Genomic DNA, 26,822 nt, shown 5'->3' with positions numbered 1-26,822 from the left:
GTTGTACGATGACTCTTTGGTTATTACCGTTATTCTTAAATGTGTTCTAACAATTAAAGATCTCTGGTTTGGTCTAAATGTTAAAATGTAGCAAGTAAGGTTATTTGGCATGATCAATCAATCACAAGTTATTAATAAGTAAATGATTGAAAGTAACATAAAACAAATTTCTAAAATTGTAACTATTGTTATTGTTTTTTCATTGTAACCCATCTTGTATTAGAAACAAGAATGAAGGTCCATATAAAGGATTTAAAAAAACATGAGTGGATAGTTCAGACATCTACACTTGGTCTTAGTGGCCATGATTTTACTGTGGTTAAATATTAAGTTTGTTAGAACAAACTTTATGTTTATTTATGTGTTAACTTTTGGCTATTTAGCTTATTTCTGTAGTTTTCATATACAATTGTTACATAATGAGAGTAATATTTTCGACATGTAATATTTTCCCTGCCTCATTAGTTGAACGAACTTAAAATAAAAGTTTTAAAAAATGCACTAATCAACCTGAGCCTATTTAGATCTCATAACATTATTGTTAGGTTCATAAAACATAATCAACTCATGCCTTTAAATTGTGGACATTTGAATTAAAATGTACTGCTGAATGTGGCTACCGATCATGAAGTCAAATATTCCTGCTATAACATATATTGACCTTTATTACTACAACTTATTTTTCAATTACAGCTGTTAGAGTAATACGAATCAAACAGAAGGCATGGGTTCGAAATGAATATACATACACAAATTCCATGGATAATGTTGGAAAAAGCTCCGTTAATCCATTTAAATAAGATAATGTTTGTGTCACTGAATTGAAAACATATTAAGCTAGAGATATTACAACATATTAGCAATGTTCCTGCGCTTTTCCTTTCCCGCTGCATTTAGTGAATCGCTACATCCCTCCTCCTCTACGCTTGAAGAATCACATTCTACATCTTCCACAACATCATCGCCCTCCCTGTCCAAAATGAAGTTATGTAGGACACAGCAAGCCGTTATAACTTCTGGTATTTGATCAGCCAGAAGCACATCAAGATTTTTCAATAGCCTTAACTTGCTTTTCAAAAAGCCCTATAGCACGCTTAGCATCAACACTAGTTGACGAGTGGGCCTTGTTGAACTTCTTCTGTTGAGCATTAAGATGGCCATTGTCTCTAGCATATACCGGGATAGAGGATATGCTGAGTCCCCAATCAAGTGGTTAGGTGCAGGGAGCTGCTGGCATACATCCTGTAATGGGCTGTTCCGGAAAACCCTTCCATCATGCACAGAGCCAGGCCAACGGGTGTATGTATCCAGCAGCCGGAGTTTACTGTCGCAAACAACCTGCATCTGAATGCTAGGATAACCCTTCCTATTTATGAAAGAAGCCCTGTGCTGTGATCGTGGACCAGGAACTGGAACGTGTGTTCCATCTACAGCTCCAACAATTCCAGGAACCCCACACCTTGCACTGAACCCCTCTGCGACCTGATCCATCTCCCTTCTCGTGCTGGGAAAATTAATAAACTTGCTCTTCTGTTGACAAAGGGCCTTAGAAGAACTCATCACAGTCAGATGGAGAGTGCCTTAAACATAAAGTTCAATAGACTAACTAATTTTATATAACATGTGTTATTTGCAAATCTTTTTATTGAATGTAAAAAGCTATCTTTTGGCGGTGAAAGATGACTGAAAGTATTACGTATACATTGCAAGTTTGCAAGTTTGTAAAAAAATATGATTGTTACTTCCATATATGGAAAGATAATGTGAATTAAATAAATAGTACCAGTAAATTAAATTAACATTTAATGATTTTTGTGACACTTTTCAACAAAATCATAACATACACATGTATAACAAACATCAAATTTGACTAATAAATCTTCAATTGTTATTAAATAATGCTTTCATGGAAAAATTTATTACTCGGATAAAAGAGGTTGTAACCATGAACATGTATTTTAAAGCCCTAATATACTGTCTAGTATCATAAGGTAAAAACATCATGTTGCATGCTCATTTCATTCAAATCAAACTCGGTATCCTTCATAAGAACCCTTGTTTTTGACATTATTTCTACATTTTTTGAAAATTGGAACAGTATCGGGTATTATTTATTATGGTAAGTCTTATTTGGAAGTAAGAGTGCTTCTTTAAAAATATGCTGTGGAATTGTATTGGACTTAAATTATGTGTCAGTCAGTTAAACATAACATGCCATGTTAAAGTACAAAAACTGTTTCAATAGATACCTTTACTTATGCCAAATCTGTCTGCTACGCTCCGATAACACTCCATATTGCCCAACATCCAAAGTGTTGCCAGCATTCTCGTCTCCAATGAAATGGATCTTTCCCTGGCCATATATGGGCAACAATTTTACACAGCTCCTAAAATATTGATAAAGTACAGAAAATATATATGTATATTAAACACTTACATGTAGGTCAATAGAAACAGATACAGATATATGCTTTAATAACATGCACCCAATTCTACAACGAAATGTATGTTAATGTTTGATTCCCATTCTGATGCTGGTGGAGTTGGACTTTAGGAAAGACAGACAAATGGGTTTTGTACAAAATACCATTATTCAAAATATAACAGTCACAGGAATTCCTGTGTTAACCATAATTAAAACACAATGAAGTTAGTGTCTGTATGTTATACACACATGTATAGGTATCCAAGCACAGATTGCATTTAGCATCTTCATTGATTGAAAAGGTCCAAAGTAAGTTCAATTTTTCAAAGATTGTGAAACATGCTATTGCAACTTATATCATTCACTTTCATTGGCATGATGTTACGCGAGAGTGTAGTCTTGTGTCGTGGGGAAAACCTAAGTACCCGGAGAAAACCCATTTGCCCGGCTTGGTGACCACTAACCAAACTCACATGCACCCAGGCCGGGAAATGAACCTTGGGTCGCCTTGGTGAGAAGCAAGTTTACAAAACCACTGCGCTAACCGGACAACCAAATCCAAAGTTGTAAATGTGTGACATTTGTAAGCGATTTGGAATACCAGTTCTCTACTGTTTTGATCACATCCAGTGACATACTGGCATATTGAAAACATATGAAAAAAACGTTTTTAAAAGTAAAGTCTCTACATTTTATTTTTTTACCACAAAAGTTGACCGATGCATTCGAAAGCGGGACTGAAATTCCACATCAGAATACATTGACACTACGTCTGGAACATAACCTTCAACTCGAACCGGAGCAGGATTGCTACACGTCAGCATCAAGGAAGTATCTGTGGTTAAGAGAATTTTAATTACACCTGAGGAAAAAGATATATTTCAGGGGGATTATCTTTGGAGGAATCAAATTCAGCAAAACTACAGTATAGCGTTACAATAAAATGTATTATTAAATGAATGTCGAATTTAACTGAAAAATAATCTCAGATTTAAAAAACATTCAATTGCATTTCTTTTGAATCTTTACGTAATCAGGCGATAGGACTTTTATAGGTAAAATATTATTTACAAAAAGATGGATGGGGTATATTTTTCATACTAAAACATGAAAATGCGCATCAAACATACGTACACACGTAACATAACTATCAACTTACATGAAAAATCGGACATTGACTGTGTTGCGACAGTAATATTCCTCTCTACATGCTAAAGTATACTATCGTCAGTTATTTTTTCTATCAGGATGCTAAGGACGCTGTCTCAGTCCGCAAAATTAAAATTGTTAGCGGCGAACAAGGCAGTCAATACACTAGTTAGCGATGCGAGCTGTTATCGGCTCACGTTTGCGGTAACTGGACGCACGGCAGCATTCCGCAAAAACAATAGTGAAATAGTGCTCCCCAGCATTAGAGATCTGGGGTGATAACTTAAATAACAAACAACATATTAATATGAATTTAACACAACATAATAAATCATACATAAATACAATATAACATCACATTAAAATGTTAGAAATGACTAGATTTACTGATATAAATAATTTACTACGCTGTAACCTACAAAAAGCAAATGGCGGACAAGCTTGACAATTGCACAGCGTTCGACTCAATGCCGGCACTCAAGAATACAAATTAATCTGGTAGAGTTATGGAGGAAGCATTAGCTAGACATTTTATAAAATTACTAAGGATTATAAAAATGTGATTCAGCAGTGGAAATTCCAACTACTTACTTCAAATAGGTATATTGATTTACAAGTTACATCAATTTCGGACATGCATTTCGGACAAATGACACACCATACAATTACACTTCCCCCTCCTTAAAAGATTAAACTTCTCCCGAAGTTATAAAAAGGGGTGCATTCAATATGAACAAGTATGAATTAATTTTTAACAACAAATAACAATGCACATTCATACAATGCAGGTTATCATACTAGCACCTTTTTATCTGTTTCAGGTACACATCTTTTAAAGACATTCAGTGCTTTGATTTTCCGAAAGTCCAAAAAGCACCTAATAAAAAGAGGAGAATTACACACATCCTTAGTATTTGTTAGCTCATTATACATATATTATGCAAACTCAATATTATAATACAATTTAAAAATACAATTAGAACTGATTAGTATTCTAGTTCTTGAAAATAACTTACTCTTACACCTTAAATAGGTTCAAATAGTCCTTTTAGTTTCCTGGGTACTTTAATAGTTTTTAAACAATGTTATTATTACTATTATTCACTTATTAAAAGTCTTATAGTAAAAGGTTTTCTTTCAGGTCCATGGGGAGCGGTGGCGAGGCCAATCAAAAGGGAAGAGGGTTCCATCGGGATTCGGGAACGCGAATAGAGGGACATCGGATTCGGGGAGGCGAACGGATTCGTGGAGGCGAAGAGGGACATCGGTCCAAGGGGCAAATATCAGGAAACATCTACGTTGAAGAACTCCTGAGTGGGAGGAGTATAGCAGAGAAGGCAGATATGTCGACTGGAGATGGGGGTGAAAGTGATGTTAAGATTTTCCGCTGGAATGCTGAAGGGAAAGGGCTCATGCCTAGGGCAATCTTTCTGACTGTGTCAAGGTTATAATACATCATTTTCGTTGAAGTGTCCCCGGCAAGGAGGTTAGTTCCGGGGAGAACAAGATGATTGTATGTATATAAAAGCACTTGACGGCTAATTGGGTGAATCCCGTCTTTCATTTCTATTGATGCTGCAGCATACTCAATGGCCACTGCCTTTTCTTCAGGACTATAGTCTTACCAGCCTTTTGGAGGCCAATGAATGGAGGGAGTTAGCATGACACTTTCTTCTGGGACGTGACTGCATTCGCGTCTGCCGGGAGGTAGTAATGGTGTATAATTAGGAGTAGGTTTTTGGCGATTTGCGGTATTCCATCACATTGCCTGGTTAAGCTTGAAGATTCTTGAATTGGATGGGCTGATGAGATGCTGGATGGGACTTTGACGAGCGGCTCTGGGGTTATTGGCGGCATTGGAAGGGGTGTTGAGATGGGTCTGAATCCTATAGTAGATGGGACATATGCTGTTGTTGTTGGTGATGATAAAGCGCATGCTGTTGCTTCTACTACTGGGTTAGACAATACGGATGATGATGATGCAGTTGTTGTTGTTGTTGTTGGAAGGTTTAATGATGAAAGATGGGTAACTTCATCATCTTGTCTGGAAGGAGACCCAATGGACAGTGGGGAAGGTGTCCTCAGGTCATTAAATGAGGGAACTGGTGAACATGGCACATGCTTATGAGATGGCGATCTAGACTTCTTTAGAAGAGTGCTCTCCAATATGGATGGATCAGTGGCGGGAGACTGGTTGATGGAACTTGCGGCTGTTTGAGGCAGGGAGGATGTTTGCTAGATGTAGATGACGTAGTGGAAGAGATGGTGGATAGTGGGCATGGGTCGATGGATGCCGTTGATTGAAAATTAATCCTTTGGGCGCGGAAGTCTGGTACTGTAGGGGGCAGTGGGAGTCGCTTGAACTGGTATGGATGCCTCCAGACGCCAGACAGATGGCAGGGGTGTATGTCCAAAAATGTTCCTATCTTTTCTCTCATCTCCTCTGGGTCGGAGCAGGGATGGAATTGCGCGGGAGGAGGGGAGATAAATATCTGAAGGAGGGTTGCAGAGAGGATGGCGAGCCGAGAAATCACTTTTGGGTCGGAGCGGGATTTGTGCAGTATTCGGACCTTGCAAAGGTCATCTGTGGACGAAAGGTTAATTCTAGCGTCGTCACTAGAAAGTTATACCGAATTAAGTGTAAAGTCAGGGGCTGGGCGTTTGAGGTTGTACTTGGTGGTAGCCGTAGGTTTGCTTTACTTCCAACCCTCTATCCAGTGGGTCACCCCTGGGGTACGGCCTGTGCACCAACGTGCCATACAGTCCATCGCAAATTGGGTCTCGGGAGAGTTGAAATCTGAAACATTTTCATGGATGTTGATGAAAGGCTGCGGGCATCGTGAAAAGAAGAAACAGTTGTAGAAAGGGCTCTAGGAGGAAGTGTCATGTAGATGGTGGGTTGCTGGGATCTGACATGGCGATGAAGATCCTGTGTATAACGGTAGGATTTCTCTTGTTTTGTACACAAAACAAGTTGGCAAAACTGGTGTTCCTTTATAATATGGTGGACAAAGTCCCGTCTATTGGTGTAAATGGCCGGGCATGACAGGCATTGATGACAGGCTTTATATCCTGCAAATAAATTTTGTGTCTTATAACATACATGAACAATATGTGATTATAACATAAATATAGTTACACTGCTGAGTTTTGGTGAATAATAACATTGCAATATTTTAGACTGCTGCACTGTGGACTATGTCACAACACAAGTGGGCTTCAACGGTACAACTTAAACGACAAATCGCGGGTGGGTGATCAATCCTCCCTCATTGCCGAGGTGGAGCGCTCCAAAACAAGTACGTGCACGCTTTTAACTCCAAAATGAAGAATTTAAAGTTTAACCTAACTACAACTATATCGCAATGAAAATATCCAGCTTAACAATATTTACATTAAATTCTTGATAGTGCAGACTGTTCTCTGTAATTATGTGTATATGGATGTATATGGGTAGGAATATTTGTGGGCTATAACTATTCCACATGGACTTAAGAACTAGGTGAACTAATTATTTGAAACTGCTTTTCATGGTAACCGGCCATGCTGGCAAGGATGAACATTTGAATGCTGTTAGGCGGTCAATATGAATTGATTTTGCAGGGCTTGTTTCCGATCCCTTCACCAGATAAACAAGATCATCTAGCCTTTTAGTAACAATGAATGGCCCTTTCCAGTTTACAGAAAGCTTGGTGCAAACACCGTGCCGACGAGAAGTGTCGTGCACCCAGATAATATCACCACTTTTGAAAGATCTCTTTCTGGCTGTAATGTCATAGTGTCTCTTTTGATATTCTGTTTTTTTTCTCCAGGAACCCACGTGCTGTTTCGTGGATGGCTTCCAGCTCATTACGGAGATCCTGCACATACTTCTTGGGTGACAAGGCATCCTGTGTGATCACACCCAATGGTAGGAGTCCAACAAAAGCCCGCAGGGGTAAAACAATTTCATGTCCAAATACCATTTTGTTTGGGCTTTGCCCTGTACTAGCGTGAATGGAGGATATGTATGCCATCATTACTTGAGAGGGAAACTGATCCCATTTTCTCTGATTTCCTGAGCAATACATGCTCAACATAGCACGAAAGGTTCTATTAAACCGCTCAACTGAAGCGTTTGATTGAGGGTGTAATGGTGTCGAACGGGTATGATCAATTTGTAATAAATTGCACATGTCTTTAAATAGTTTAGAGACAAAATGTGTACCTCTGTCTGAGTGTATTTGTAATGGAACACCGAATCTAGACACAAAGTAATTCACAAACGCCTTTGCTACTTTTTGAGATTGTTGGTCTGGCAGCGGAATAACCTCGGTCCAATGAGTGAACTGGTCTTTAATAACTAGGACAAATTGGTTCCCCTGGCCAGTTCGTGGCAACGGTCCAATAATATCAAGGGCAACACGTTCCATAGGTTGAATTACAGGAACAGAACGAAGTGGAGACTTCTTCGGCTTTGAAGGTTTCTGAGCACCACACTGGTGGCACTGTGCACAATACTTTTCAACATCACTGGACATACCAGGCCAATAGAACGTCTGACGTATTTTTTCAAGCATTTTATCTGTGCTTAAATGTGCTGATGAGGGAATCTCATGCATGTACTTTAAAAGATCTGCTTGTCGCTACTGTGGTACAATAACTTGTTTGTGATTTTTTTTCTCAGTGTCAAACCATGTTCGCATTAGACAGCCATCTTCTAAGACAAGGCGTTCACACATTCGCCATAGACTTTTGACAGTATTTGATTAGGAAGATATGGCTTGCCAAGAGGGTCTCGTGCTTGACCGTTCAAGTGACTGAACAATAATCTGAAGTGAAGAATCAGACCGCTGATGCTAAGCACTCGACCTACTGGAGACCACGGAAAACATTTTCAACCAGCCGTTCAAATATACTAGGAGCATTTGAAAGTCCGAAACTCATAACCGTAAAATGGTACAATCCCATAGTTTTTGCAAAAGCAGTATTTTCCTTGTCTTCAGGCTTCATGCTTACCTCTAAAATCCAGAGTTGAGGTACATGGAGCTAAAAAATTAAACTTAGCACCTGACAAAGCGTCGATGCAGTCATTGATGTTGGGGAGGGGGTAAGCATCTTTTACGGTGACATCGTTCAGCTTTCGATAGTAAACGCAGAACATTGGCGTCCCATCCTTCTTTGTGACGAAGACAAACGGCGAAGACCAGGCGCTAGCAGACGGCTCGATAACACCTCGCTTCAACATTTTCTCAACTTCATCGCGTTCAATTTGTCGCTTTGTGAAGGGCAACGTTGAATTTGGCGTATTGGCTCTACATCTCTTGTATTTATTGAATGCTGCACAATATCAGTGTAACCGAAATCTTCAGCGCTTTTGGAAAGGGTGGATTGGTATTTGAAAAGGAGTTTAGCTAAGTCATATTTTTGAGTGTCATTTAAGTGCTCTGAACTACGAGAGTATAGATCAGTGAGGTGTTCCGGTAGGACAATTTCATCTGGAGAAGAAGATGATTCAACGTCTTTAACGGCTGCAATGTGGTTGATTTCTGTGGTATTTGCATAGTAAGAATCACATGTACCCATGTTTGTGTTTTTGAAGAGGAATTTTTCAGTGCTACCGTAGTTCATCAAATTCAATTGAAGGCACTACGAAACCACATTGTGCAAGATCTTCTCGTTGGGGAATTTTGACAGAAACAATTTTTCTGGTGTTAGGTGGAAGGCGAACAGTTTCGTGTAGCTCTACCCGACATATTTGATTTGCTTTTCCTCCAGTCCACAATGGAACTTCATTTGAATCAATCAGGAGACATGCGCGCTTATAGTTTATGCTATCCACATGTTTGCGTAAAAAGTCTTGGCCCAAAATGCCATCACTAACCATAGCGCAAACAAAAAATGGAACATCAAACTTCTCATGGCCCATTCCAAGAACTAAATCAACATTGCCATTGGTGGTGATAGGTTCCCCGTTGACTGTTTTGAGAATTTTTGTAGTAGGTTGTAGGTGAAACAGATATTTATGGTCAAGTTCATGAAGATATTAAATTTTGTCTGAAAGAAGTGAAGTGATTGCACCACAGTCTATAAGGAAGTTAATGGACTGGGAGTCAACCTTGCAAGTGGCATAAAAGCCGTTGTCAAGTTTATTTAAGCTATGACCCGACCGAGCTGAGTGAACATAAGCATCTTGTGATTTGAAGGCCTTTCATAGCTTGCTGACTCTTTGCCATCAGAGCCAGCGCTTACTAGTTTTCCTGGGTCTGCCTTGACCTGGAATTTACAGGAGCATTTGGTTGAACTGTAGGTAGATGTGGCGGTGGTTGTGGACTTCTACCTCTCTTAAAAGACCTATTGTATTCATGGGGTTGCATAAAAGAAGGCAAACGGGTAACATTCTGTGGACACTCTGCCCAGAAATGTTCGGGGGATTTACAGCCAAAACATAAGCGTGGCGTTTGGGCGTTGCCCTTTTAATGGCGAGGGGTCATACTGTGTGATTTCTCAAGCTTGTCAAGGCGCGACATGACCTGCTTAACAGTATCATCCAACGTAGCAGAGGACTGAGGCGATACAACATCAACAGCCCTGAAGTTTGCTGGTGGCATGGAGCCAAGAACAGCAGCCTCATACTGTTCGATAGCTGATTAGCTTGAACAATAGTTCTGCATTGCTTATCAATACACATGCACTGCATATCTGCTGGAATGTGTTTATACAGCTGGTTAATGGCAAGGCGTTTTTGTGCAAACCTATCAAGATCCGAGTAAGCTAGTTGAGCCAAGCGGCGTAGGTCATATCCAAAAGTGGAAATACTTTCACCACGTGTGCGACGTCGGCCCTCAAACTAAGCTAGCCAAAGATTTTGGTGTCTACTTCCACCAAACCGGTCTGAAAACCGAGAAACGATGAGCCTATAGTCTCTTCTTTCATCTTCAGTCAAGGACATATAAAAACTTCTGGCAGTACCCTTACGGCTGGACGCAAGGACAAGGACTTTGGTTTTTTCATCCCATCGGGACAACTCTGCACAGTCCTCGAAGTACGACATATGCTGGTCGGACATACCAGACCCATCATAGGCATCTGGTTTTATGAAAGAGGTTTGGACTGGTACCCTGTAATCAAACGCAGGGTTGGGGGTGGAGAAATGTCACGATCATCATGGTTATATGGACTGGGATGATTCGTTGATCTGGAGTTATAAAATGGGTTGTTGTTATTTGTTCTGTTTTGTTGACTATGGGATCTTAATGGTATGGGCGGATTATGAATTACACTGATGTTTCGTGTGTCATCAGAATTGGTGTTGGACTGGTCAGCATCTACTTGGTAAATAGTGTGGAGGGATTCATTGTCATCGTCATCATTAATGGAATTGAAAGAAACCTCTGGGTCTGGGGACTCATTGTTATTTACTGCTATTGCAAATGTTTTTCCTTCATAATGGGTTATATATTTAAATGTTATTATTGTTGATTTTTGTGCATAATAAACTTGTTCGTACTTGTTATATTTGTATATAATTCTTAGGAAAAGCTCGTATCGCTCAGATAAGATTATCTGCACTTCTGACACCAAAAATGTAAGCCGGGCGGTTCAAATTTCTAATCATTCTAGATTGAAACTCAAGATTTGTCAGGATTTCTATTAATTTATTCACGTTCTCTAGTCAATTACTTATTACATGAGTCAGCAATGGAACCAGTAGTCAGTTTTGTATTCTAAAGTATGCTAGTAGTATTTTTGTAGGTATATATGAAGTTAATTAAGGTATTACATGTAGTTAGATTTTTTTATATAATGTAGAAATAACCAGCAAAGAACCTTTTCATGGCTGGTTTAGTTAAGTGTAGGTTACTCTAAGGACTGACTGCAGACGAGTGACTTCTGACAACTGACTCCATTGCAAAAAATGCATCGCCTTATATAGGGGTTTCTGGTGCTGGCGTTGCTGGCAACCAATCAAAATTGGGTATTTTCACCAGCAAGCTGGCTGAGTAATGCGGCTCATATTTTGTATGAAACATAAATAATATTCACTTAAAAGGTGAATATAAGGTCTTGAAGTAGAGAAATGAACATATACTCTTTAACAATACAATGCAGCATTAACTTCTTTGAAGTAAAACAGTGATGCTCATAAGATAAGTGAGCCCAGTATTACACTTGCATTCCGCAAGAATAATAGTGGAATAGTCCTCCCCAGCATTAGAGATCTAGGATGATACCTTAAATAACAAACATCATATTAATATGAATTTAACACAATACAATAAATCATACATAAATACAATATAACATCACATTAAAATGTTAGAAATGACTAGATTTACTGATATGAATAATTAACTACGCTGTAACCTACAAAATGCAAATGGCGGACAAGTTTGACAAGTGCACAGCGTTCGACTCTCAAAATGGAGAAAGCATTTGCTAGACATTTTATATAATTACTTAGGATTATATTAATGTGATTCAGCAGTGGAAATTCCAACTACTTACTTCAAACAGGTATATTGATTTACGAGTTACATGAATTTCGGACATGCATTTCGGACAAATGACAAACCATACTATAACAATATGCATGCAAACTAAGCAATTCAGCTAATTTTCAAGCAATTGTTCAGATAGTAGGAGTGCAGACGCACGAAATGTTATGGCTTTTTAACAGAACCAGTCTAAGAGTGGAAATGAATTGATTACTTAATCAAAAACAGTCTACATACACTACTAGGCTTAAACATACTAGTTAAACCACAGGAAACTACATATGCATACAACACATTAAACTACATGACTTGATTATAGGAAATGTACAAACTGTTGGATTATAAATATAAATCTATAACTAGCATGTGATATATATTTATTTGTAACATTGGCTGGTTTGTTTATCTATTGTAATGTAATATGAGCCATGGCATGTTGCGGATAGGATCTTGTATATGCGGAATATAAATGTAACAAAAGCCTTTGTTAAATGAGATCTCATATCACAATGTTATCCAAAATGTTAATTATTTATTGTTTGTCGACCGTTTCAGTTCAAAAAGATAGATCTTGCCTTCGTGAAATTGCAGTATAAAAATTTTCGCACTACGGTTTATGATGACGCTTTGTTTTGAACATGCCCAGATCAACTATCTTCTCAATTTAAATTTAAAGAGCTGGGGCTTTCGTACTTTTGGGTAGTTTTTCTATTCAATGTGTTTGCAGAAGAGCTGGATATAAGCCCAAACTTACAAAAAACATTTTTGTGACCATTCGTCGTGAACAAATACAATAATTGAAGGTATTTCAAATCAATGTATAAATGATATATAAAAAGGATGGTTTTACTGATATCGATAATGTTCTTGTCCATTTATATGGCTAAGGCACAAATCGGACAAACAGGTAAGTGTGTGTGTGTGTGTGCGTGTGTGTGTGTGAGTGTATGCGTGTGCGTGTGTATGTGTGTTTGCTTGCGTTCTCGTGGGCGGTGCGTGCGTGCGTGTGTGCACGTGCGTACGTGGGTTCGCGTTTGCGTGTGTATGCGTGTGTGCGTGTCTGTTAAATATATCCTTCTTAGCCTTGAAATTTGCACAATAGCTCAAATTTCTTGATGACTTCATAAAATGCAAATGACATTATCAATGATTGGTTTGGTTATCAGTAGATAATTTCGTAGTTTTTTTTTGTGTGTCAATGTTAACTGTACTTTTAAATAAACTAAGATCATCAACCAACAAATCTTGACCACACTCGTTTTTACCCCTGAAGGGATTATACTCAATTCATTCGAATCCTTAACCTCAGAAATGCCTTACCGATTAAGTCCATTGCAATTTCATTTTAAAGAGCCTCACGCACATTATTTTTGTCAATGATTATATTAAAACTTTGTTGAACTAATCGCATTTTTCTGGAATATGTGAAACTCCTACCAAACGCGGTAAGTGACGCGATAGGGGCATCAGAAGTCTTGTGTTGCCTCCCACACTTAACGGAGTAATGTAAAGTAAATCGTACAAATGATGTCATAAACTGTTGTTCCTGCTTTCAACAGACTGTACGGATTCTTCAGAGTGCGCGACCTTGGCCTATTCGGTGTGCGACACAATCATAACTCAGAAATGCGTGTGCGTCACTTCACAGGGATTCACGACGAATGCTAATGATGATGGATGCGACTACGGTTTGTTATGTGGAGTGTTTTACTTCAAATTTTTCACACGCTCGACAAAACAATTTATTTTTATTGGGATATGAATTACAAAAAAGTGCTTATTATAAGGAGTATTGGAACCGTTTTTTGTATTCTTAGCTTCGTCCGTTTAAAGCACCATGTAATGGCATTGCATTTAAAATACTTCATGCCAATTGAAGCGAACATGAGAACACATTTATCTTGGTCATTGTGATCTGCAGTTGCAAACAATATAGTTTCAGTCCGAGTAAGATGTGCATTGGGTAGGACGTCTGCGATTGCAAACATTTCAATTTCCCCTAAAATAATAAGAAGAAAAGGCATCGTTGTCATCTTTTGATATGTTTCCGCCCTATTTAGTTACTTGTTTCTTTAAATTATACATTTGCCAATGAATATACATATAGTGTACTTTGATTAAATTTTAATAGCTATTTTATTAAACAGTACCAATTTCAAAAACGACGCACAAGTCGTAATACAGTTTTTAATATTCCGTGGTTCATTTTTCCGTCGTAGATTGAACGTGAAATTGACCCCTTATTTTCTGCTTATTTTTAGATTGCGGGGTGCTAAGCGAACCGAATAATGGTGCCGTCTCATACAAATCCACGATACAAGACTCCGTTGCTATGTATGGTTGTCACGCTGGATTCCAAATAGATGGTGTGACAAGAAGAACTTGTTCTGTAGTGAAGCCCAAAGGATGGTCTGGTGTAGCACCCTCTTGTATTGCAGGTAAGTACTGATTAACAATGAATCCTCACAGAATTATGATTGATAATTGGATACTGTATCAATTAATTAAGAATATATTTAGGTTGTTGGATTTTTATGAAAATGTATTCAGTATATTTAAATATACAAATAATTATATATAATGCAGTATATAGACTCAAGTTTTGAAATGTCGATATGTTCACTTAACAATCAGGAGTTTTACATTAACAATTGATCTCATTCTTTGTACAAATTGTATGGTGTATGAGAACTAAATAACCTGGGAGACTACTCAAGTGACTAATGTTGGTTATTCTTTACAAACCACATAAGTAAGTAATCTTGAAGTAACCAATTGTTGTTAATCGTCTCAACCAAACAGAAATCCAAATCGATACAAAGTATAAGCAAGAGAACATTATTTTATGTTTTCATCGAAAATGACGATTTCTGTAAATGAAAGTCATTACATTACTGCCATTATATATTTACTCGGTTGAATCGAATCAAATTCAGTTTGCTCGGTAAGTAAAAGTCGTCCTTCCTTTCCTCGGTATCCGGAATACAGCCCAAAACAGCAGGGAATCGGTTGTATGGTAAGTGCAGGCGTCACGAATTTGTTTCCTGGCTCGGGCGTATATAAGTTTTGTTGACGGTCTCCAAGCCGGACGTGTAGCCTTTCCCTCTCAAATCAAGACCACAACCTCAAACACAATTGATATAACTTCCCTTGCAATCGCTGAAAAATGAATGAATTGATTGATATAAACATGACACAATTAACATTTTTACTTATATGTATTTAAATTGTATATTCTTATTACGAGTGTACGTTTTAAAAAGTACCTCGTCTCTGCGAATTTAGATTCAAATATCTCAATGATAGGAAATCCATAGGGTACTCTTTTAGCGTTAATCAATATATAGTTGACGCCTTATTGGCTGCGAACCCTGAAATACATGACTCAATGATTTAGTCAACATCACATTAAACAAGTAATCCAGAGACCAATACTAGAATTAGTGAAATATTGATATCAGGCAACAGTACAATCACATTAGAAACATTACATATTTGAAACATTTACGATCACAAGTACAAGTTTACAACAGAACCTACCGACTTTTGACCAAATTCGTTCATTAGACTCTCACATCTTCCTTCTCAAGTCCATGCGCAGTGACTGCTACCATCACTGAAAAGTTAATAATAGTGACTAGATAGAGTTCGTGGCTCTATTCAGAATCATGCAGTACATTAATCTATATAATTATTCCATGTACATGTAGTAATACATTAAACTTAGAAATGTATCATAAAAAGGATTAAAGATATTCGCCCGTCAACTTACTTCAGTATCCGTAAACAGGGGAAGAATGTCAGATGGTCAATTCTATCATTGAGAACACGAAATACAGTGTTCTTAAGTAACATAGTATTTTCTTTGTTTCCCCCAGTTATAATTGCTGACATATGTTTATTTTAACCTTTATAACTATTTCCGGTATATGTTTTAAGTGTACTTGTCTATATAATCGTTATGTAAATAACCATCCGACATTATTTGAGTTCTTCTTCAGGTCAACTTGGTGACTTGTGTAACACCATCACAGACTTGTGTGATAACATCATCAACGGTGAATGTAGCGTCCTAGGTATCTGTAGCTGTCTAGCTGGGTATGAGGCTGTCAGTTTTTTTGCATGCCAAGGTTGGTAAGCCTTATTTATCATAGCTTGAGCCTGACACAACTAAGATAATAGGAATCCTAACTATGAATAGAGTAAGGTTTTGTAAAGAAGAAAAAAAACAAGAAAGTTTAAATGACTTTAAATGACGCGGATTGGACCAAGCCACGCCCGGTCATTTGTCGGAGTAATGCAGATAAAATGAGATAATTAAATGGTAAAATGCGTTATGTAAATAATATCGGTATGCACTTATTACCAGTGTCAGCTACACGATTAATGTTCGAACAAAAGTTTAACCATTTTGTTGTGAGGATTCTAAATCTTCTACAGAAATCAACGAGTGTGCTTCTAACCCTTGTATAAACGGGGGCACGTGTAATGACCTTGTCAACGAGTTCACGTGCACGTGCGCTACTGGTTTCAAGGGAATCACGTGTCAAACAAGTATGCATATATTTATTTTTAAAATATTTGTTTATTTATCAAGTATTAGTATTAACAGTTCATTTGTATTGAAATGTTATTTAGTCCAACGCATAAGGAAGTTTATACATCACCGCTTCACAGACATGCAACTTATAACAATAAAACACTAAAAAGCAAATTGTCACTAGTGAAAAAGGCGGAGAGAGATTGTCGAATAATTAAATGTGATGATGAACGTACAATGCTACAGAAAAATTGTAACTTAGTCCATTGTTCACCAGTTTTAAGTTTGAAAAAAAACAAACTGTACTTGAGTCCTTTATTCACAAAGTTGAGACACTTGCCGGTACATAAAACTATTGCAATTAAAAGTAATTGGTCATACTGTTTTCTGAACATTTCTTAACACTGATCCAGATGATTGCAATACCCTGCCGTGTCAAAATGGTGGCGCGTGTACAGACAGGCTGGCAACATACACTTGCGCCTGCACAGCCGGATTTGAGGGGATTAACTGTGAGATAAGTTAGTGAACTAACTCTGGCTATTATAACGTGCAGAATTGTTGGTTTTTCATTTCAGGATACATCTTTAATCAAAGGAAAAATGATAAAATATAAAAGGATGCATTCGTAGTCAAGGATTTTGAACATTGACCATCTATAAATATATTCGAATGGAGACATTTATAATCATTCAAGGGAGTAGTGTTTTCACATGTATTATACGTTTCTCTTCAGTGTATATGTACAGGTCAACTGTGCGCGAAATGTTTCATTAACTAGAACGTGATCTGAAACATTTTCCAAAACGTACTTGTTAAAGATTCTCACAATGCCTTGTATAAAGACAAAGCGTTGGGGCGAACAAGACAATATATGAAAGTTATTTTTGATAAGTAGTCCTCTCGCAAATGACTGAATTAGCCAAAAATAAACGTGTTGAATAATCAATGTATATTTCTCGGCATCGCATTTAATGCCAGAAGTCACATTTTCACATTTTAGCCATTGAATATTCTTTAAACACGCACCAGGTGTAATATTTCTCTCAGCGATTAGGTATTCGATGTTTTGCACGCGAAGAGGGCCTATGCAATTACTTTTAAGATGTATTGTACTCATGGTCAGAATGTTGAACTTCTTCGGATGTTACCCAGAATTAAGCACATTCAAGTATGTTCCTCCTCAATTATTACATGCTTTGCACATTGCTCTTTTTAATGAATTTTGTTTTTCCGTTATAACTTTAAGGTCCAATCCAAAGTCATTCTGTTCCATTTGCCCAAAAATTGAAAATCAGATAATCTTATTTAAACAAAGGATATACGATTTATAAACTAAGACAATTTGACTTTTGCGTTTTCAACAAAGCATCTTCCGCAATTAGGCATCATCAACGCCTTGTCGTATTCAGTATCTCTTTGCGTTGAAAAGTCTCTACATAACCATTGAAAACTACACTCAGGACAGAAAACCATTATATAGAACTAAACATAAAATTAAAAGAAAATGAACTGGAACATAAACTTACTGTTTAAGTTATTTAAATTATATAATATCTCAGTGTTAAATAAGGTGTTGAAGATTTCCCCTTGAAACTTTTCACGTCCAATACGTTTCCGATTTTTAAATTTTCGACGCAAAATGAGACAAAACCAAAACACGCCAAGTGGCGGGGTGAAAATACAATGTATGTGATGCGGCTGAGCGGAATTACGAAATGCAAACACTTTCCCTAAGGCTTTTGAAACATCATCGCCCGACCATGTGGCGAATTTTCATATAGGCGTATTCCTCCTCCTGCATTTGAGGTATTTATTTTAAGAAGGTTACACATTATGACATAATTACAGAATCAACTAAAACATCATATTTTCAATATGGCCTTCTAAAACAAAACATTAAGACATCTTTACACAATTCACTCATGTATACATACTATTATTCAAGTATCATCAAATACAATAAACAACAAGTCATATAAATCATTAATGCATAATTAAACATGTTAATCATGGCAAACACATGTATACAATTCACACATGTATACTTTCATTCAAATAGCAAGAAGGATAAAAATAAATGATCATATGAAGCAGTTATGGAACATAAACCGTTGTAAACACCCAAATATCAAGCCCTTACCGACAAACACCCGATTTATTTTACAATAAGTGAGAAATATAATAATGAATATAACGTATAAACAGATTGTTTAAATACATTCAGTCGGAGTTCAAGTCTTAACTAGAAGGTTGATCAAAAGGAAAATGTTATATTTATATTTGAACGTTGCCAATTTATTGACATTTACTTCTATAGGTATTTCATTCCATACTTGCATACTGTTATATGAAAGGAATCCTTGAGATCATTTGTTCTAGGCAACATATTGCAAATAAGGTCCTTTTTTGAAACTGAATAAAGAGTATAGTATACATCATTTGAAAATGTTAAAAGATCGGACATGTATGTTGGTACCATAACATGTATGGTTTTAAATACCAGTACGGCATTATGATAGTTACATTTATCTGTTAAAGTAAACCATTTTAACTCGTGCAACAGTCCATAAGATATTAATATTATTCTTGCTAGTCTCCTTTGTTGAATGTTAATTTTATTGACATTTGAACCATTGCCTTTGCCCCAAGTATGACAACGGAATCAAATAACGGAAGTATATATGAATTATAGAACATATATTTCATTTCATCACTCAGATAATAGAAAACTGTTTTTTAATAGCAAAATATTTGAGTTTACCTTTTTACAGACGAATTCTGTCTGTGAATGCCACTTGAGATTATTATCAATGTAAAAGAAGATTTTCGGCATTAACATTTTCTAACGAAGTTCCGTTTATTAACAGATGCAAGTCAGATGCTCGTTTCGTTTTCAATGATGTTCCAATGACCATACAATTTGATTTAATTGGATGCAATATCATACTACTATTTACCTTGCACCATTTTTATATGCAATAATTTTTATAATACGCCATTGTCCAGATGTCAATATAATACGCCATTGTCTTTTAAAACGCTGACTGTTTACAATTAAGCTGATAACAACGGTATTGCAGAACAGTTGAGACTTCAATCCGTTCGTTTTAAAACATAAGTTAATTTCTTGTTCATCGTTTTTTTACGAACCTTGTCACATTCGCTTCAGTCCCAGTATACAGATCTGTAATACTTATCGATATCAACGCTACAGAGGCAAATACCGTACCCTTTTCCTCGCACTGATAATACAAAAGATCACGAACTACTGAAAACTAAATTAAGTCTTAAAACTCTAAAATATGAATAGTTTTACTATGGAAGACAAAGGTAACAGTAAAACTGCTATATAAATAATTGTTATGCAGTTTTTTTTCAAATGCGATAATGCAAACAAAAAAAATCGGATTGAATGTTACTGACGAACCATCTAAATACAAACGACACTTGCAAGATCTCAAAAATCCCAAAATAATGATATTACGACAGCTCTACTGAAACAGTTGGGTTCAACCTTCCTTGAACTTACACATTTACTTCAGTGAAACCATGCTCAACTGTTAGTTTTAGATTCCGTTTATATGCGGGGCGTTTTGAAAAGGAAAATAAGTACGCATTTCTAGGAATACAGCCGTATCATTTCTCTTGATTGACTTTTGCGCATGCCTACCGGAAGCCAAACAAATAATACGAAATTACATCATGCGTTGTTGCGAATGATTATAACTAAGTTTTTTCGCTCTGTCACATGCCAAATTTTCCGAACCTTTATACCGAATAAGTCTTAATTCATAGTTAAAAAAATTCACGTTTTTCGCCAAACATAGACGAATGTGCTTCTAATCCTTGTTTAAACGGAGGGACGTGTGTCGATCTCATCAGCTAGTTCAAGTACACGTGCGCAAGCGGTTATACAGGTGTCACATGTGCTATAAGTTAGTTTCTATCCTTTTTTTCTTTTTTATATTGTTAAAAAAATTAAGTGCTGTACATGTGTGGAATATGTCTTGATTAAATTTCAGTGAATCATAATTGACTCAGAATTGAAATAAAAATATATATGTAGCGATTGATTAAATAGTCCTACCATCAATGTAAATTGCATTAAAATTCGTTTGAACTAATCTACAAACATTTTTATCAATGTTTGTTATTTCATGTTAAAATCTAACATATGATTTTAATGTTGTGTAATCCGGCAGTGTTTTTTCTTCAGACATTGATGAATGCGCAAGCTCACCTTGTGGACACGGTGGAAGCTGCAGTGATGGTATTGACTTCTACACATGCAACTGTGTTGCTGGGTACACCGGCCTGAATTGTCAGACAGGTATTAAAAAAACCTTTTAGTAGTATCACTAGCACATGTACTATTTCAGTCAACCTGTAGAGCTTTCCACAATACAATGTGGGTGGAAAATGCACAGAACAAAAATCTTATTTAATATATTTTTTTGCTTAAGTAAAACGTACATACCATTCAACTTGATTCGGTGTAATGATACGTTGATGGCTTTTTACGGAGGAACATTTTATACCAGATGTTTTTAATATAAACCAATATTTATAATGGAAAAAACTAATAAACTTATCATATTTGCAATAAAGTATCTAGAAACAAACAGATACATACCATTTGATATTGTTCTTCTTGTTTATTTATTCTTCTTCTTCTTCTCCTTCTTCTTCTTCATCTCCTTCTTATTCTGCTTTACTTAGTTGTATACTTACTGTCATAAGATAACTCTGCAAGAACATAAATGTATAAGTTAGTTAAAAAAAACGTCCTCTGTCTTATCTCTCGACTATAGTAAGGTTCTGAGACAACTCAGTTCGTTTGTTTGTTAGTTGCCATACCTTGCCATCAAAGCCAGTCTTTACAAGGATAGAAATTGTTGGTTCTTCAAAAGTCCTGCTTATAGTACCAAGTCTCATTGACGTTCACACACCTTGAGCTACATGCGGAATGACAAAATTGCCAACGAAATTGCAGTACTTTACTCTGCGGAGAAGCAATTTAGCACCGCACCGATCTGATAGGAAGATCTAACGAAGCGCTTAATAGTCAATACAAAGTAAATGAATTAGGTAAAATCTGTATTCAGATTTCCTTAATATTTTGAACGAAAGTTTCTGAATATTAACATGCTTAGATAAATGGTTGACCATACAAAAGAGCAATCATAATACCACTATTCAATTAATTGTATCATTAAAATTATCTGACTATAGAATAAACTATACAAATGTTACGTTGAACGTGCAATCAACAGCTTTTTAGACTGGTAATAGTGACTTCATTTAGGGCGTTATCTTTTATTTTCCTTTAAACAGATATTGATGACTGTGCTTCACAGCCATGTTTGAACGAGGGCACCTGTTTGGAGGGCGTAGCGCAGTTTGCGTGTGCTTGTGTGCAAGGCTACTCGGGTTCTTTGTGTCAGGACGGTATGTTACGTCGTTATAATAAAAACAAACACTAAAACAATAATTGTTACATGTGATGTAGCACACCTAACCCTTAACAATACAATGGAAATGTTTGAGTATTTTGGATTATTATTTTAAGATAAATCGGGAAAAAGAAAACAAAGGGAAGAGAAACCACTTCCAATGGATTATCTTCATAAAGCCTATAACTGTTATCTTGTGTTCGTTGTTTATCTCATGAGAATGCAGCAATAGCGTCTGTAGTGGCAACGAATACAATTTGAAAAGCCGGCCATTCTTTATCGTAAATATTGTATAATGTTTTGTTTGGCAAGGTGTCGGGGACAAAGCTGTCCAGACGCTCACTATCATTACAGCCATATCGAGCCTTGTGACGGTTGTACTACTGACAATTGGTGGCATCGCCATTGCGTGTACTCGAAAAAGGTATTCATGTCTTTATTTGTATGTGTACCAGTAAGAGATTGACAAACATAAATGAAAGGGAAAGATATGAGATCTTTAACCTGTATGTTGGCTGTGTCTGTGTCTATGTCGTGAAAGTTCCGATGGCTATTCTCACGGTGTTGAGTAAGGCGGCCGTTAGGTGTCTGTAAATTTATTTTCAGTAGTTGAGTTCAAGCAATATTTACAGTTTTATGAACACGAGCCCTTAAAACATCTGGTAGTTATACAAGTCACCGTCAGATAATTTGAAATTTTAAAGTTTCTTCTACTTACGATACTTAAAAATGATGTATTAAAGCCATTAATAAAATAAAATTAATTGTTGCTTATAAATGATGTATGCTATATTTTGTTTTTTTAAGGGGTAAAGCTGTCCAATCTCACAAAGGTAACTGTTTTGTTTGATATTATTCCTTAAAAATAGCAAAATATGTGTACATGGATAAATTCATAATTTATTTGGGGATTGTGACTAAATACGACTGTATTACTCTTATTGCGAGCTTTTATTTATGATCGACGCATCGAAAAAAATGTGAATATCTTTTGTTCTCATATAAAGCTATTTATAATATTTTTTAAACATAAAATAAAGCAAAACCTGTTTAAACCATAGTATTATCAAAACAGCGATATTTAAAAAATGAGCACACATAGAGGATTAACTGTAGCTATAATAAAATCTTCTGCTAACTCATTTTATTATTTTCTGTCATTTGGAATTGTTTTCGCTTTGATATTTCGAATAGTACAATTATTATTTGTTACAAACGAATACTAATATTTTGTGTATTTAACAGAACAAAATTTTATGATGTCCTCGGCCCGAGACAGCAGGGATATTGAGAACGTGAGTCAGATAATGGACTATGAAGTCCTGGGGAACCGGGATAGCAATAATGCAGACAGACGTTCATATCAGGATCTCCACGGGATCAACAAAACGTAGTGAACTCCCGAATTATCAACCTCGCACGAGTTTAACCTGAACTGCAGCCGATCTAATAGTTTAGACTATCCCTTTGCGTTTTTAAATGCATATTTTATGTGTTTTATTCCTATTTATCGTGTTCCGCGTACCTATACGCGGCAAACGAGTACGACAGACGGAAATAATATGTTTGCTTATACACTCCTTATTGGCCACATGACTTTAACGTGTTCCGCGTACCTGTACGCGGCAAACGAATACGATAGACGGAAATAATATGTTTGCTTATACACTCCTTATTGGCCACATGACTTTTTTTCAACATGTCATGAGTTACTTTGTGGCAGGGATACATGTTAGAAAACAAACCTGCGCTGTGACTGGGAAGGCAACATGGCACACAACTAATGTCATTAATCTGAATAAATGGTTAATAAACGCTTCTTCTGTATCTAAATTCCAATGAAAACTTTTTGTATAGTGAAAACGAAGAATTATAACGTTCAGTCTCAGTCAGTGTCCAAGTGATTTAAAACCATGTATAATTATTGTCATACAAACTGTTCATGTGATTTCAAATTGTTATTCCGTGATGTAGTAATTTGTGTTTTCATAGACTGTCATAGAATCATTAACTACTTGATACCTGAAATAATATAATGGACAACATTTTACATGTAAATTTAACGTCCCCTATTTTATATGTCGATCACAACCGTTTGATTTAGCTTAACATGGCTATAATATATCCAAAGTTGCGTGGAGCTTGTTACGTGGTGCCGGGTCCAGTACTGAAAGAGGAGTGACCGATGCGTGGAGCTTGATACGTGGTGGTGTCTGGTCGAGTACTGAAAGGGGAGTGAACGCTGCGTGGAGCTTGTTACGTGGTGTCTGGTCGATTACTGAAAGGGGAGTGAACGCTACGTTGAGCTTGTTACGTGGTGTCTGGTCGATTACTGAAAGAAATGTGACCGATGCATTGAGCTTGTTACGTGGTGCCTGGTCGAGTACTGAAAGAAGAGTGACCGTTGCGGGGAGCTTGTTACATGGTGCCTGGTCTAGTTCTGAAGGCTGCGTGGAGCTTGCGACATGGTGTCTGGTCGAGTACTGAAAGAAGAGTGACCGCTTCGTGGAGCTTGCTACGTGGTGTCTGGTCGAGTTCTGAAAGAGAAGCGAACGCTGCGTGGAGCTTGTTACGTGGTGCCTGGTCGAGTAAAAGAATACTGACCGCTGAGTGGAGCTTGCTACGTGTGTTTTGTCGAGAACAGAAAGAGAAGTGAACGCTGCGTGGAGAATGTAACGTGGTGCCTGGTTGAGTACTGAAAGGGGAGTGAACGCTGCGTGGAGCTTGTTACATGGTGCCTGGTCGAGTAGTGAATGAAGAGTGACCGCTGCGTGGAGGTTGTTACGTGGTATCTGGTCGAATACTGAAAGAGGAGTGAACGCTGCGTTGAGCTTGTTACGTGGTGCCTGGTCAAGTACTGAAAGGGGAGTGAACGCTACGTTGAGCTTGTTACGTGGTGCATGGTCGAGTACTTAAAGGGGAGTGAATGCTGCGTGGAGCTTGTTACTTGGTGTCTGGTCGAGTACTGAAAGGGGGAGTGAATGCTGCGTGGAGCTTGTTACGTGGTGTCTGGTCGAGTACTGAAAGGGGACTGAACGCTGCGTGGAGGTTGTTACGTGGTGTCTGGTCGAGTACTAAAAGGGGAATGAACGCTGCGTGGAGCTTGTTACGTGGTGTCTGGTCGACAACTAAAAGGAGACTGAAAGCTGCGTGGAGGTTGTTACTTGGTGTCTGGTCGAGTACTAAAAGGGGAGTGAACGCTGCGTGGAGCTTGTTACGTGGTGTCTGGTCGAGTACTAAAAGGGGACTGAACGCTGCGTGGAGGTTGTTATGTGGTGTCTGGTCGACTACTGAAAGGAGACTGAACGCTGCATGGAGCTTGTTACGTGGTGTCTGGTCGAGTACTGAAACGGGACTGAACGCTGCGTGGAGGTTGTTATGTGGTGTCTGGTCGACTACTTAAAGGAGACTGAACGCTGCATGGAGCTTGTAAGGTGGTGTCTGGCCGAGTACTAAAAGGAGACTGAACGCTGCGTGGAGTTTGTTAGGTGGTGTCTGGTAGAGTACTAAAAGGAGACTGAATGCTGCATGGAGCTTGTTACGTGGTGTCTGGTCGAGTACTGAAAGGGGAGTGAACGCTGCATGGAGCTTGTTACATGAGGTCTGGTCGAGTACTGAAAGGGGAGTGAACGCTGCGTGGAGCTTGTTACATGAGGTCTGGTCGAGTACTAAAAGGAGACTGAACGCTGCGTGGAGCTTGTTACGTGGTGTCCAGTCGAGAAATTAAAGGAGACTTATCGCTGCATTGAGCGTGTTACGTGGTGTCTGGTAGAATACTACTGGGAATTATTTGGGAATTAAAGAGAGAACGGAAAAAATAAGAATAAAATGTGGCTCTTTAGATTTATTGGAAAAAATGGATATAGATTGAACATCACTGTTTGGCATTCTTTAGAAGCGTTAATTAAGTTTGCAAATAGCGTTACAAACATTGCCCTTTTAGCACAGAAGATGTAACACCGAATTTTTCATCTCTAGAACAATAAATAGTACTTGTCAAATATGAGACCACATTATACACAACCTGGTTCTGGAATGTTTTCTGGTTTAGCACAAGCTCTTTACTCATACTTATTTCCATATCTAACCTTGTTGATAAGCCATTCGATGATAATATAATAATATTATTAGTAAGGTGATTTCATATTGGCCCAGCTATTTGTCCGAGGTTGGCTGTATTTGCCTGAGTCCGGAGGGCGAAGTCAAATACTGCTGACCGAGGACAAATAACTCGGGCAATATGAGATTACCTAATTGATAAGTATTTTATTAACCAAATATTACGCATGGCACGACTTTTTTGTTAAAATATTCTAATAACTTACCTGAACTTGGCTTAAGTTCCTGCGGTTGAAGCCGTATTGATCCCTTATTCATTCATGGTGTCTATTTTCCAAACTTCACTTTGCTGATTGTGACATGCATCCTTTTAGAGACATTGCACATACTTAAGAATAAAGCACTGTGCAGTGTACGGAAGAATGTCTTTTCGTCTCCAATTCGTGAATCGTTTGTCAAAACGTCAAATCTTTCACCTTCGTCGTCCATTTTCTCGGTGAAAAAATAATAGTCGTAAAAACCACAAACGGGTTAAAACAACTGTAATATAAAACCTAACAAAGAGGTTAAAATATTTAATAGGCATGTTATTCCAAATAGGTTTAAACAAGCTACAAAATTTTCTAAACAGTCGGAAAAACGGAACACAAAATGCCTACCTTTAAAATAATTTCCAGCATATGTTTCGACAGCCAATGAAAATGGTCCATTTCTCA

The 26,822-nt window shown here is 37.4% G+C and overlaps 1 protein-coding gene and 1 pseudogene across 2 annotated transcripts; one reads left to right on the top strand and one right to left on the bottom strand.

The window, feature by feature from the left end:
* Positions 1 to 846: 846 nt before the first annotated feature.
* On the bottom strand, positions 847 to 3,222 carry LOC128237878 (putative nuclease HARBI1; annotated as a pseudogene).
* Positions 3,223 to 12,852: 9,630 nt separating this feature from the next.
* On the top strand, positions 12,853 to 23,852 carry LOC128237180 (fibropellin-1-like). 2 transcript variants are annotated; one of them, XM_052952478.1, is made up of 11 exons: positions 12,853 to 12,958; positions 13,611 to 13,739; positions 14,313 to 14,489; positions 16,053 to 16,181; positions 16,492 to 16,605; positions 17,005 to 17,112; positions 20,811 to 20,924; positions 21,929 to 22,042; positions 22,360 to 22,471; positions 22,855 to 22,880; positions 23,293 to 23,852. In XM_052952478.1, the coding sequence occupies exons 1-11, from the start codon at positions 12,892 to 12,894 to the stop codon at positions 23,439 to 23,441; spliced, it is 1,239 nt and encodes a 412-aa protein (XP_052808438.1). In that variant the 5' UTR covers positions 12,853 to 12,891; the 3' UTR covers positions 23,442 to 23,852. The 2 variants fall into 2 exon arrangements, with proteins under 2 accessions (XP_052808438.1, XP_052808439.1); XM_052952479.1 differs by having other exon boundaries at positions 12,859 to 12,958; positions 13,629 to 13,739.
* Positions 23,853 to 26,822: the final 2,970 nt, after the last annotated feature.

This window comes from Mya arenaria, chromosome 6, assembly GCF_026914265.1.
Source record: "Mya arenaria isolate MELC-2E11 chromosome 6, ASM2691426v1".
Taxonomy (NCBI): domain Eukaryota; kingdom Metazoa; phylum Mollusca; class Bivalvia; order Myida; family Myidae; genus Mya; species Mya arenaria.
This window is presented reverse-complemented; position numbering and strand designations above follow the sequence as displayed.